This window comes from Melitaea cinxia, chromosome 16 (genome assembly GCF_905220565.1).
Source record: "Melitaea cinxia chromosome 16, ilMelCinx1.1, whole genome shotgun sequence".
NCBI classification, from domain to species: domain Eukaryota; kingdom Metazoa; phylum Arthropoda; class Insecta; order Lepidoptera; family Nymphalidae; genus Melitaea; species Melitaea cinxia.
The window spans coordinates 4,078,571-4,093,755 of record NC_059409.1 but is presented as its reverse complement, the minus strand read 5'-3'; the positions used below and the strand labels follow the sequence as shown (position 1 = coordinate 4,093,755).

The 15,185-nt window shown below is 29.5% G+C and overlaps 1 protein-coding gene across 1 annotated transcript; it reads left to right on the top strand.

The window, feature by feature from the left end:
• Nucleotides 1-10,655: 10,655 nt before the first annotated feature.
• Nucleotides 10,656-15,185, top strand: LOC123661021. Its single transcript, XM_045596037.1, has 6 exons — nt 10,656-10,773; nt 10,937-11,050; nt 11,620-11,678; nt 12,857-12,931; nt 13,562-13,645; nt 14,777-15,185. The coding sequence occupies exons 2-6, from the start codon at nt 10,971-10,973 to the stop codon at nt 14,896-14,898; spliced, it is 420 nt and encodes a 139-aa protein (XP_045451993.1). The 5' UTR covers nt 10,656-10,773; nt 10,937-10,970; the 3' UTR covers nt 14,899-15,185.

Sequence of the window (15,185 nt, the reverse complement as noted above, 5' to 3'; positions counted from 1 at the left end):
TGTTATCGACACCCACGGGAAGAGAGGGGGTGGCTATATTCTTTAGTACCGGAGCCACACAGTACATATTATACTTTAAATAGTGAAAAAGAAAGTTATTACTATAGCTTACTTGTATGCCATCTACCGAGAGGAATCTAGCCTCTTACTGGATAATGAAACTGCAGAGTCTTGCTTTTTGAGATGGCAAACTGAATTACGACCTTTGCAAGCTACTGTTAATCCTGAAGAATTTGCTCACGCCGAGCAAATAATACAACAAACATTAGCTCAAGCAAATACCTTGCAAACTGTTTAAATCACACCCTTAATAAAATAGACGTAATAATTAACTCTTTATTCCTTTCATTGCATTTAGAATTCATTATTATGTGTCTTTAGTATCACTTTCATGTACAAAGCAATATTTTAAGAATATTAAAAATTATCAGGACCTTTACATCCTTTTGTTATAAATAGCGCATCGTTATAAATAGCGCTATCGTTATAAATAGCGCTATCGTTGTAAATAGCGCATCGTTATAAATAGCGCATCGTTATAAATATCGCATCGTTATAAATAGCGCTATCGTTATAAATAGCGCTATGGTTATAAATAGCGCTATGGTTATAAATAGCGCATCGTTATAAATAGCGGATCGTTATAAATAGCGCTATCGTTATAAATAGCGCTATCGTTATAAATAGCGCTATCGTTATAAATAGCGCATCGTTATAAATAGCGCTATCGTTATAAATAGCGCATCGTTGTAAATAGCGCATCGTTGTAAATAGCGCATCGTTATAAATAGCGCATCGTTATAAATAGCGCATCGTTATAAGTAGCGCTATCGTTATAAATAGCGCATCGTTGTAAATAGCGCATCGTTGTAAATAGCGCATCGTTATAAATAGCGCATCGTTATAAATAGCGCATCGTTATAAATAGCGCATCGTTATAGATAGCGCATCGTTATAAATAGCGCATCGTTATAAATAGCGCATCGTCATAAATAGCGCTATCGTTATAAATAGCGCATCGTTATAAATAGCGCATCGTTATAAACAGCGCATCGTTATAAATAGCGCTATCGTTATAAATAGCGCTATCGTTATAAATAGCGCATCGTTGTAAATAGCGCATCGTTGTAAATAGCGCATCGTTATAAATAGCGCATCGTTATAAATAGCGCATCGTTATAAGTAGCGCTATCGTTATAAATAGCGCATCGTTGTAAATAGCGCATCGTTGTAAATAGCGCATCGTTGTAAATAGCGCATAGTTATAAATAGCGCATCGTTATAAATAGCGCATCGTTATAGATAGCGCATCGTTATAAATAGCGCATCGTTATAAATAGCGCATCGTCATAAATAGCGCTATCGTCATAAATAGCGCTATCGTTATAAATAGCGCTATCGTTATAAATAGCGCATCGTTATAAATAGCGCTATCGTTATACATAGCGCTATCGTTATAAATAGCGCATCGTTATAAATAGCGCTATCGTTATAAATAGCGCATCGTTATAAATAGCGCTATCGTTATACATAGCGCTATCGTTATAAATAGCGCATCGTTATAAATAGCGCTATCGTTATAAATAGCGCATCGTTATAAATAGCGCTATCTTTATAAATAGCGCATCGTTATAAATAGCGCATCGTTATAAATAGCGCATCGTTGTAAATAGCGCATCGTTGTAAATAGCGCATCGTTGTAAATAGCGCATCGTTGTAAATAGCGCATCGTTATAAATAGCGCTATCGTTATAAATAGCGCATCGTTATAAATAGTTATTCTTTATAGTATATTATTTTCACGGCCCCAGGCTCTATCATTATTTTCACGGCCCCAGGCGCTATCATTATTCAAAACGTCCTTCCCACCTTCAAAAATACAAATAATAATAACAAATGCGAAACAAGAGGGTAAAATTTTTGTTCAAACCCCGCACGACACTCAATGGAACTTCGAACCGACTGCGATTGCGATCCGCGATTTGCGATGATAAGGCTGGCTTATATTTGCTATAAATTCCGTGCTTTTTAACAGGAGTGGAAAATTAAATTACATTTATCATTTTCAATGTCTACTTACGTAGTAACTAATACTTAATCTGTGATGTCTACATATGCATTATCTCTAAGGATTTTGTTTTTATAAGTTTCACTGTATGGATCCCACAAGCACGCATGTCTTTCGTTTTCTGTTAGTAATTTATTTATGAAATGCCGTGTCCATGTGTCCATGTCACTTGCGACGCCATTTTTATTACATAATTTTTTAAGAGCACAGATTTTTTTTGACCTTTCATCTATTTACAATCAGCCCCTTAGCTTTAATTAATTCTGTTGAACTTTTTCTTGGACTTTTCGGAATCAGCACATCCTACGATGTGTTATCCCTCATTAATTTAACTTCAAAAGAAAGCTAGTCTTGATCTCTTAAGTCGGAATATACTATTATCAGTATCCATTAGAGTTCTAGCCAGTTAGTTTTCGTGCCGGTCTAATTTATATTTGTACGCTTTACAGAAAATATCAATCTCCTCCTTGATTGTGGGTATTTCCAAGTATCTGTGTATTTCTTTATTTTGTGTAAACCAGGAAGAATTGCTTAAAGTTTTTAAGGCTTTATTTTGAAACCGTTGAAGAATCTCAATATTGGAGTTACTGGCCGATCCCCATAGTTCAATTCCATACATCCATACTGGTTTTATAATACATTTATAGATCAACAGTTTATTTTCTAAACTGAATGAGGACTGTCTTCCAATTAGCCAGTACAGGTTTTGTAGCTTAAAGTTTGCCTGATCTCTTTTGGCCTTTATGTGGTCCTTCCAGGTAAGCCTCTTTTCAAGGTGCATCTCTAGGTATTTGACTGTAGTATTCTAAGGTAGGACAGTTCGATCAAGTGTCACTGGTGGACAGTCACCTCTTTTTAATGTAAAAGTAACGTGGGTAGATTTTGCAGCACTTGCTTTAATTCTCCATTTCCTCAACCATGATCCAACCTTTTCTAGGTGCCTTTGGAGGTTTTCCGATGCTATACAGGGATCCCTATGGCAAGATAGTACTGCCGTGTCATCTGCGTAGGTAGCAATTAAGACGTTATTGGAAGTGGGTAAGTCGGCAGTAAAAACTGTATACAATACTGGATAGAGTACAGATCCCTGGGGAACCCCAGCTTTAATGTCACAAATAGGTGACATTGAACCTTCTGTTTTTACTTGGAACATGCGGTCCTGTAAGTAGGATCTTAAGAGCATATAAGCAGTGTTGGGAAAGCAAAATTTTGCTTTGCATTCAAGACCCTTATGCTACACATGGTCAAAAGCTTGTTGCACGTCGAGGAATACAGCAGAACAGTATTCTTTTCGTTCCAATGCTTAGCGGACCGTAGAAGCCACTCGGTGTATCTGTTCTATGGTCCCATGATGCGCGCGAAATCCAAACTGGTGTTCTGGTATAATATTTTGCTCCTCGAGTATCGGATGGAGCCTTAACTAACGTAGCTTTACATAAGTATAAATGGCATAGATGGTAGTTTAAAATCTGAAGGTTTTGTCTATTTGACATTAAAGTGGGAAGGATTTAATTTTAATCATAAGTTCTACGTATTTAGGAATCTACCATGTAATAGGTCCATGTAAAGGGATAGGGTATATTAGGTCAAAAAATTTTTAAAATAAATAAAGGTGTCATAGATTATAATACAGATGTACTATCTTTAAGAGTAGGTCAAAATGAGGTATCTTTACCAATGCATTACTATCATCATAATTTAACAATCGGACCGCGATGTGAAGTAATATAATATTTATTTACACACGTTAATTATGATTGTGTCATATACCCAAAAGAAAGTGTCATATACCTATGGGATTACAAATCAGCCCTTCAGCTTTTAGTAGATTAATGACTATAGCAATGTCAGGCCTAAACTATGAAAAATGTATTGTTTATATGGACGATTTCATAATATTCGGCAGAAACCTAATCGAACATAATAAAAAACCTAATGACTATTTATGTATTTTCCAGACTACGAAAAGTAAATTTAAAATAATGCATAAGGCATGTTACCGGATCCTGAAAAGATTCGCGTAATTGAACGTTACCCGAATGTTTACCGGAATGTGCGGATGACGTCAAGCGCTTTATTGCATTTAGTAATTATTACCGTAAATTTATTCGTAACTTTGGTGAAATAGTTTTACCATTAAATAAATTATGTCGAAAAAATGTTAAATTCGAATGGACACACGGAATGTAACGACGCATTTGAGCGCCTTAAAAAATTACTTTCGAATCCACCTGTATTGAATTATCCAGATTTTTTCATCAAAAAAAAAAAAAAAACGAATTTATTTTACAAACTGATAGTTCAGGTTTTGCTATAGGGCGTACTATGCAATTGTAACTGCATTCGCGAGTCGGGGTTTGAATAAAGATGAATTGAATTATGCGACAATTGAAAAGGAGCTATTAGCCATTGTATGGTCGATTAAATATTTTATACCATAAGGTATAAAATATTTAATCTAATTAAATTAATAATCTAATAAATTAATAAGGTATAAAATTAAAAAATTTGTGTGGCAAAAGTTTTGTAATTCGAACCGATCACAAACCGTTGTTATACTTATTTAATATGACTAATCCATCTAGTCGTTTGACTAAGTTTAAACTTTTATTAGAGGAGTATGACTTTAAAGTAGAGTATGTTAGTGGTAGAGATAATGTGGTGGCAGACGCCTTATCTAGGATAATTATAACATCAGATGAGTTAAAAGAAATGAATAGTAAGATAGTGTGTGTGTGTTAATTCGAGCACAAGCGAGAAATAATGAGAGCAAGATTAGTAATTCTTCTACTTCCAGTGATTATAGGACTGACCAACCTAAAATTGCGGAAGTACTTAAGAAATGCGATTCATATGTAGAGTTTATTATTTTACCTGACCAGAAACTGCGTAGTATATTAAAAAATCGAGATGAAAGCATGTTTATTTCAACTAAAAGAAATTTATGTTATTATAAGAGTAAGAATACTTACTATATTTGCAAGCCAATCTTCTTTATCAATAAACTCTCGAGACGATTTATTGAAAGAACTGGCAATTTTGTGCAAAGACTTAGAAATAAAATAAATAGTATTAATGAAAACGCGTAAAAATAAAGCATTTATTGAATGAGTAGCTAAATATATTGCTAAAAATAAAGAAAAGAATACACCTAGAATATGTATTGTAAAAGACGTTCATAGAATATTCACAGAAGACGAAAAGAATGATTTTCATTTATTAAGGTAATGGCGCCTATGTTGGACGCGGACCAGTCATGGACATTTTTTGAATTGACCTCCAAAATTAAGCAAACGCGATTTTTTTTTTCTTCAAATATCAACACCGATCAGTTGTACTAATATTTTAGCTATCATACCAACTGTTTTTGACAGCCAACGGACATTTTGATTGCAGCCACAACGGTTGTTAGTTACGCGGTGTCATTTAGTGTCGGGAATCGTAATTTGTTATAAGAATCGCGATGCAAGTAAGTACATTTAACATATTATTTTGTGTCAGGTGTATCGTCGTCGTCGAAAGTCATAGTATTCAATGATTTACTAATAAGAATACAATAGTTTAATATCATAACCCAAAATGTCAATGGCTTTCTAATCCTAAAATGTACCATGTCCATAATTGGATATTATTCAAGCACGTAAACCCAGTCATGGACATAGTGTCCATAAAGTGAACTTGCTTATTTTAATTTTTTTTCATATATCATACGTCTTTTCTAGTATATCTTCATGTTTCTCTAGAAATTTCCAATAAATGATAACTCTATCCAATTATGGACATTTTGTCCATAACTAGGTGTCCATAATAGGTTCAACGTATTTCTAATACATACAAATTTATTTTAATCCTAGAAATGGCACGAAGAAAAGATTATACCAAAAAAGAAATGGCCAGGGCTATCGAAGAAGTAAGAAAAAGAGAAAAAATATCTGTTGCTGCTAAAAGATACGGAGTCACAAGGATAACCTTGCACAATAAAATCACCGGGAAAAGTCCTATTGTGTAATCTAGGTCCAGTTACTGTACTTTCATTTGAGGAAGAAACGATAATCGTGAGATGGATGGCCTTTATGGCTGAAAAACACTTCCCTGTAACCAAAGAACAATTGCCTGATAGTGTCCAAAAAATAATATCCGATAAAAAATTAGATTCCTGTCCATTCTCAAACAATCGGGCAGGAAAAAAGTGGTACTCTTCGTTTTTATAAAGGCATCCAAATATTTCAGAACGTACCGAACACAATTTAAATAAAGCAAGAGATGAAGTCTCATAAGATAACATACTCCGTTGGTTTGTAGTAATTAAAGATTACCTTGAAAATAAACACTTTGCTTGAAGTAATAATGAATGACCCTGAAAGAATTTTTAATGTTGATGAAAGAGCATTCTACTTACAACCAAAAGATGGACGAGTCATAGTGCGCAAAGGTGAACAAAATGTATATATAGCATCAGGAGATGAGAAAGTTTAACAGTGTTGGTTACTGGTAATGCTACTAGAGTTTTAGCGCCACCGATGATAGTATACCCTTATGAGCGTTTACCTGTTGTAATTGCTAATAGCGTACCAAAAGTTTGGCGCATAGGTAGGTCAGATTCAGGCTGAATGTGTGCAAGAACTTTTTATGCATACATAACTAATGTGTTCAATCCGTGGATAGAAAAAAATAATATACCTAAACCAATCATATTATTCTTAGACGGTCATAGGCCACACATGACCCTGCATTTATCAGATTTTTGTAGTGAAAATGGGATTGAAGTTATCTCTTTAAACTTTAAAACAAACTTTAAAACAACTTTAAAACAAACAATGAAAAGAGAGCATTTTGCTCCAAACTTTGAACCTACCCCACCCCAGCCTGCAAAATAATGATATTTGTAATAAAAAAAATACTAATTGATAGATTTTGAATGGCTCAATTCAACTACGTTGTCCTTTTAAATTGCTCACCTCAAATTATATAATTAAAAATCAAAATTTAAAAAAAAAAAAACAAATATTTTCAAACTCCTATATCTTTCGATGTATACAATATTTTAAATTGCTCAAAGTGTTAAAAAACTGCTCAAGTTGCATTTATAATTGCTCAAGTATAGTTTGAAACAGATCCACTTCCCTTAACTTTTAAAAAAATATAAATAGTTTGAACAAATAAAATATTGATATTTGTAAAAAAAAAAATACTAATTGATACATTTTCAATAGCTCAATTCGACTACGTTGTCCTTTTAAATTGCTCACCTCAAATTATTTAATTACAAATCAAAAAAGTCGTTGAAAAATATTCTTTTATCAATATTTTCAAACTCCTGTATCTTTTGATGTATACAATATTTTAAATTGCTCAACGTATTAAAACCCTGCTGAAGTTGCATTTATAATTGCTCAAGTACAGATTTGAACAGCTCCACTTTCCTTAATTTTTAAATAAATATATAAAGTTGGAACAAATTTAACGTTTATATCGACAAAGTGAGCGCTGCAGATGCGCATAGACAATGATGGGAAGCCAAAAAAATTGCGGATATTCGTAATAAAAAGATGCTAATCGTTCGATTTTCATAGCTCAATTCAACTACGTTGGCCTTTTAAATTGCTCACTTCAAATTATTTAATTAAAAATCAAAAAAGTCGTTGAAAAAAATTCATTTATCAATATTTTCAAACTCCTATATCTTTTGATGTATACAATATTTTAAATTGCTCAACGTGTTAAAACCCTGCTGAAGTTGCATTTATAATTGCTCAAGTACAGATTTGAACAGCTCCACTTTCCTTAATTTTTAAATATATATAAATTGTTTGAACAAATAAAATAATGATATTTGTAAAAAAAAAATACTAATCGATACATTTTCAATAGCTCAATTCAACTACGTTATCATTTTAAATTGCTCACCTCAAATTATTTAATTATAAATCAAAAAAGTCGTTGAAAAAATTCATTTATCAATATTTTTAAACTCCTATATCTTTTGATGTATACAATATTTTAAATTGCTCAACGTGTTAAAACCCTGCTGAAGTTGCATTTATAATTGCTCAAATACAGTTTTAAACAGCTCCGCTTTCCTTAATTTTTAAATAAATATAAATAGTTTGAACAAATTTATCGTTTATATCATAAGACAGGTGTACGCTGCGCGTGCGCATAGACAATGATGCGAAGCCAAAAAATTGCGGATATTCGTAATAAAAAAGATACTAATCGATAGATTTTCAATAGCTTAATTCAACTACGTTGTCCTTTTAAATTGCTCACCTCAAATTATTTAATTACAAATCAAAAAAGTAATTGAAAAATATTCTTTTATCAATATTTTCAAATTTCTATATCTTTTGATGTATACAATATTTTAAATTGCTCAACGTGTTAAAACCCTGCTCAAGTTGCATTTATATCAAGTTGCATTTTTTTTTACAAATATCATTATTTTATTTGTTCAAACTATTTATATTTATTTAAAAATTAAGGGAAGTGGATCCGTTCAAAACTGTACTTGAGCAATTATAAATGCAACTTGAGCAATTCTTTAACACGTTGAGCAATTTAAAATATTGTATACATCAAAAGATATAGGAGTTTGAAAATATTGATAAAAGAATATTTTTCAACGACTTTTTTGATTTTTAATTAAATAATTTGAGGTGAGCAATTTAAAAGGCCAACTTAGTTGAATTGAACTATTGAAAATCGAACGATTAGCATCTTTTTATTACGAATATCCGCAATTTTTTTGGCTTCTCATCATTGTCTATGCGCATCCGCAGCGCTCACCTTATCTTATGATATAAACGTTAAATTTGTTCGAACTTTATATATTTATTTAAAAATTAAGGAAAGTGGAGCTGTTCCAAACTGAACTTGAGCAATTATAAATGTAACTTGAGCAGTTCTTTAACACGTTGAGCATTTTAAAATATTGTATACATCAAAAGATATAGGAGTTTGAAAATATTGATAAATGAATTTTTTCAACGACTTTTTTGATTTATAATTAAATAATTTGAGGTGAGCAATTTAAAATGATAACGTAGTTGAATTGAGCTATTGAAAATGTATCGATTAGTATTTTTTTTTTTACAAATATCATTATTTTATTTGTTCAAACAATTTATATATATTTAAAAATTAAGGAAAGTGGAGCTGTTCAAATCTGTACTTGAGCAATTATAAATGCAACTTCAGCAGGGTTTTAACACGTTGAGCAATTTAAAATATTGTATACATCAAAAGATATAGGAGTTTGAAAATATTCATAAATGAATTTTTTCAACGACTTTTTTGATTAATAATTAAATAATTTGAGGTGAGCAATTTAAAAGGATAACGTAGTTGAATTGAGCTATTGAAAATGTATCGATTAGTATTTTTTTTTTTACAAATATCATTATTTTATTTGTTCAAACAATTTATATATATTTAAAAATTAAGGAAAGTGGAGCTGTTCAAATCTGTACTTGAGCAATTATAAATGCAACTTCAGCAGGGTTTTAACACGTTGAGCAATTTAAAATATTGTATACATCAAAAGATATAGGAGTTTGAAAATATTAATAAATGAATTTTTTTCAACGACTTTTTTGATTTTTAATTAAATAATTTGAAGTGAGCAATTTAAAAGGTCAACGTAGTTGAATTGAGCTATTGAAAATCGAACGATTAGCATCTTTTTATTACGAATATCCGCAATTTTTTTGGCTTCCCATCATTGTCTATGCGCATCTGCAGCGCTCACTTTGTCGATATAAACGTTAAATTTGTTCCAACTTTATATATTTATTTAAAAATTAACGAAAGTGGAGCTGTTCAAATCTGTACTTGAGCAATTATAAATGCAACTTCAGCAGGGTTTTAACACGTTGAGCAATTTAAAATATTGTATACATCAAAAGATATAGAAATTTGAAAATATTGATAAAAGAATATTTTTCAACGACTTTTTTGATTTGTAATTAAATAATTTGAGGTGAGCAATTTAAAAGGACAACGTAGTCGAATTGAGCTATTGAAAATGTATCGATTAGTATTTTTTTTTTACAAATATCAATATTTTATTTGTTCAAACTATTTATATTTATTTAAAAATTAAGGGAAGTGGATCTGTTCCAAACTATACTTGAGCAATTATAAATGCAACTTGAGCAGTTTTTTAACACTTTGAGCAATTTAAAATATTGTATACATCGAAAGATATAGGAGTTTGAAAATATTTGTTTTTTTTTTTAAATTTTGATTTTTAATTATATAATTTGAGGTGAGCAATTTAAAAGGACAACGTAGTTGAATTGAGCAATTCAAAATCTATCAATTAGTATTTTTTTTAATACAAATATCATTATTTTGCAGGCTGGGGTGGGGTAGGTTTCTGGCAAGCCTGATCTATTTTATACCAGTATATAACAGTAGGGCGACACTTTTTTTGCTATACTTTGTATACCAAACTTGAATTTTTATATAAATTGGCAAAATTGTACGTCAAAATGAAAAAATTTAAACGTCGGAAACGTCGTAATTGTCAAATTTTGACTCAAACAATTATTTCCTAACCGCCATATTATATTGCACTTTGATATTGCAACCACTGAGTAACCACGCCGGAATTTTGGATTTTTAGATTTTTCTGCATATATATTTTCTGAGCCCTAATACTTTATTGTGAAATATTATTCGTCGCTTCTAGGGATTTACTATGGGTTTGTATTTGAACCTGAATCATTCGTCTTTTTTGTCGAACGAAGTAATTTTGCTTTTGAAAATAAGTTTTTAATATCTATATCAACAGAAAATAATAGTATTTTATAGTTATACCTATATTTTTATTACTTATACTATATTTTTCTGTTTTCATTCCTTTAGAAAATACAGTGAAACGTAATGTGAGATATCAAAAATGTACTATTTGTGGTCTAAAGAGGACCCCTGGACTGGAGCCAATGTATTTTTGAAGAAGTTTCCACTTGATCCAGATCGGTAAGTGTAAACAATATTTAAATAAATTCTACTTAAAATCTTTATAACAGTAAATAGCTAACTGTAGTAATAAAGTAACATTAAAGTATTATACATACTTATGTATACTAGAAAACTAGTTGTAGACTATGTAAAATTTAAACTTTTAATTTAAATTGACGATTAAAATTCTACTCTCAGGTGTCATTCTTGGGTCAAAGCAGTTGGGAATGAAGACTGCTTACATACCCGTTAAAAAATTGCATGAAATTAAATATTTGTGTGGATATCACTTTGAAAAAAAGTATTTTAATACAAAGGGCAATAGATTAATTAAAAATGCTATTCCAACATTAAATTTGCCACAACCATTGGATGACAGTCTTTTGGTAGATTTTCCTTTATATGGTGAAGAAAAAAAAAATCTCAAGTCTTGAAAGGTGCAAATTTTTTTTTTTATGTTTGTGATAATTATAAATTACATTACAATTATTTTTTCTCGATGATCTTGTTTAGCTATTTGTCTAGCCTTATTTCTGGTTCATAATATGCTAATTGATGTTTATGATAAATTCTTTTTTATTTTCTAGTTTTCAAGATATAACAAATTCAGAGAATGTGCAATGGAATGAAAATATTTTATCTAAAAGTGAGTAAACTACTTTATTATATTATATTTATTTATGTTATGTTGTTAGAAGTAACAAGTGTTTTTAAGAGGTACAGCATCTTGTTAGTTCATGTTTGGTTATGTAATATATTTTTAATGATGGATAAAATTAAGATTTTTATTGTTAATTAAATGAACTTACTTATAATTTTAATAACTTGCTGTTGCAAGTCTTATACATTTTTAATAAGTGACAAAAAGTTTTCTTGAAAACAATGTCTTGTTGTTTCAAAAACTCTGTCTTACTAAGTATGTACTGGATATTTAAAAAAAAAATAAAGATGAGATTATATAAAAGTCATACAAATGTTCACAATTGTACTGTATAGAAAAAGATAATTTTTAAATATATTTTGTACTGATAATGGCAGTACAATCTTAGTTGTAATAAATATCATATAATAGATTATTGTTAGTCAATGTTCTAAAAAATCATTTGACATATATTTAATTTATTATTTATACATTTACCTAGATAATGTTGGCCCTTAGATATCAGATATCTAAAGCTGATTGATATACATATCGCTGATAAAATGAGAGATATATGTAAAACACTTTCTGAGAATCTTTAATATCTTTTAACACATATATGCAACGATTCACAACATATGATACAAATGATCCAATGCAGTATAAGATTTTTAGTTTTATTTTTCTATAAAATGATTATGAATAACACCTTTGGAAAATAATCATTTTCATCTTCTATATAACAAGATAAGTAATCATTAACTTTAATTTTAAAATAAAAATAATTTCATATCAAATCTATACTATTAGTATAAAGCTGAAGAGTTTGTTTTCTTGAATGTGCTAATCTCTGGACTTACTGGACCAATTTGAATTTTTTTTCAGTATTTGATAGCCCATTTATCAAGGAAGGCTAAGGCTATAGGCTATATATTATCACGCAAAGACCAATAAGAGTGAAGCACCAATGAAGAATGTTTCAAAATCGGATTTTTTCCTTCTGAGACCTTCCCCAGCTAGCCCAAAGTAACTATTCCACGCGGACAAAGTTGCGGGTAGAAGCTAGTAGAAAATAAAATTCAAATAATTTAAGTGTAGTTAGTAAATAATGGAAAATGTAAAAAAAAAAAATTAACAAGTAATAGATACTAGAATTATTTAGATATTGTACTACTATTTTTCAGATGCTGAATACAGCTTTCTCCCTTTGCCCTCTACTTCGCAGGCACCACAAGGACTTACTTTTGAAAAAACACTAGGTAAGAATAACAAATGAAAATTTCACATTTTTGATTACATAAAACATTAACAAGTAACATGTCTACTATAAGCATATAGCTAATTAGCATTTAATTTTATGACACAAGTTCACTTTATTATATAAAATATTTCTCTAACTGTATATGTTACTACATAGATAATTATAAGCAACTAAAACATTTTTATGTATTAATTTTTTTTTTAAATGTTTATTTGTCTCAAAATTGAATTTTATACATTTAGATGAGTAGCCTGTTATTCCAGTTGTGCTGGTTCTATTTTCTGCTCCGGGGGTTGTAGGTTCGATTCCTGCCTGAGTCTGGGTGTATAACTATACATATTTATGTTATAATTTATATATATTATAAATTATATTATAAATATATATATATATATATATATATATATATATATATATATATATATATATATATATATATATATATATATATATATATATATATATATATATATATATATATATATATATATATATATATATATATGCATGTTGGTTGTTGTCTATAAAACAAGTGTTAAGTTGCTTACCTTAGGAAAAGACAACCGTGTGTATGTATGTGTTAAAGATATTTATTTATTATTGTTCACTTTTATCAATGTAATTACAGTTTCCCAGAATGAATCAGTAGAAAATGTTAAAGTTCCTGTTCGCAACTATGAAAGAATTGTGGGAAAACCTAATAGAAATAGAGGTATAATTTTCAACAATCTTTTAATGTAGCAAAGAACGTAATTCAGTATAGTTCTTTGTAGCCTACTCCTTTTTAAATTATTTTTATTGAAATTATTTTCAAATCATAATTTACAACTTCAACTACAAGGGATTAAGTTGTGGTAGTTATTAATGTAGTTATGTGGTAGACTATGTAAATAGTAGTAGTTAATATCTATCCATAATATATATAAATACACTGCAGGCCAATATATAATGCCAATATATATGTATATATGCCCTGAATATTGTTATAAAGAAAAAAAAAACATTTATTTGTTGCACATAACATTTATTACTATTACAGTGTGTTAGTTTAATACATTAATATAATTCTATGAAAATAAAGCTAATCCGAAGTGGTCTCCATTGGCTGCAATACACTTAAAAGTTGAGGCCAGTTATTAATAGAAGCACACACTCTTTCTATGGGAAAATTATTTATTTCATTATACCTATGAATAGCCCGGTACACATTTGACTAATATCAAGTATATGAGAGTCAAATCAATTTTTAATTATACTGCTTCAATAATTTACATTTTATAAATCAAAAGTTTGCTTAGTTTTGTTAAATATGCATTAACATTAATGTTTAACAGTTTCATTTATCTATATTTTATACATTTATATATATGTATATATTTCGATATTATACTATTAAAGAATAGTATAGTTTACAAAATAGAATGACAAAATAATTTATTTAGATATAGCTCTTTCCTTAGTAATCAAATATGTATATTTTATTGTTATAATATTTCAAGTAAATTGAAGAAAAAGGGAAAAAAATAATTACATTCAGTGATTCCAATTGTATCATGCAATGGGCATTCCTTTGTCGTATACTTGTGTTATTATTTAAAGCAAAATTAAATACATATTAAACTGTAACGATCACTAATAAAATATAACAATATTAGCGTTGTTTAATATTGAAATAAAAATAATAAATGTATCTTAATATAATAAAAGCAATAAATTATTTTATAATATTATATTTAAGTAAAAATTTATGAAATTAAAGGAATAAATCACATTATACATAATATTGTATACTTTCAACACAAAAAAATGTATATATAGTAACAGGATTTTTTTTAAATTTCAGATTCTACATTAACTGAACGTGAGAAGATCCTGCTGAGTCATTTGACTCAAACTAAATTAAGCTTAAAGCGTTTGGCAGTCGAAATGCGAACTGTGAGGAAGACGCTAATAAATTGTTTGTAGCTTATAACGATATTAGCGGGGTCCGCACTGACATGCCTAATAGAAATAATAATGATGACATTCAAGTTGTTGATGAGATAGTTTATCCTGTTTTGTCTTTGCCCAATGAAATCGATTTCTTTGTATATGAAAATGATTTATGTAACTTTTTGGAGCAGCCAGTAGTATATGTTAGTGGTTATTTAGCTGCAAAATTATTAGATAGAACGAAATGTCAGTAATGTAAAGATTCGTTAAAAGTTGATAAACCAGTAGACAACTTAAACAATTATATTAGTTTTAAAGAA

Bases quoted from the DNA above. Each gene is read 5' to 3' on its own strand.
- LOC123661021 (XM_045596037.1), top strand. From the start codon at position 10,971: ATGTACTATTTGTGGTCTAAAGAGGACCCCTGGACTGGAGCCAATGTA. The intron at 11,051-11,619 runs GTAAGTGTAAAC...TTTATTTTCTAG, and splicing joins TTTCCACTTGATCCAGATCG to TTTTCAAGATATAACAAATT. The intron at 13,646-14,776 runs GTATAATTTTCA...TTTAAATTTCAG, and splicing joins AAAACCTAATAGAAATAGAG to ATTCTACATTAACTGAACGT.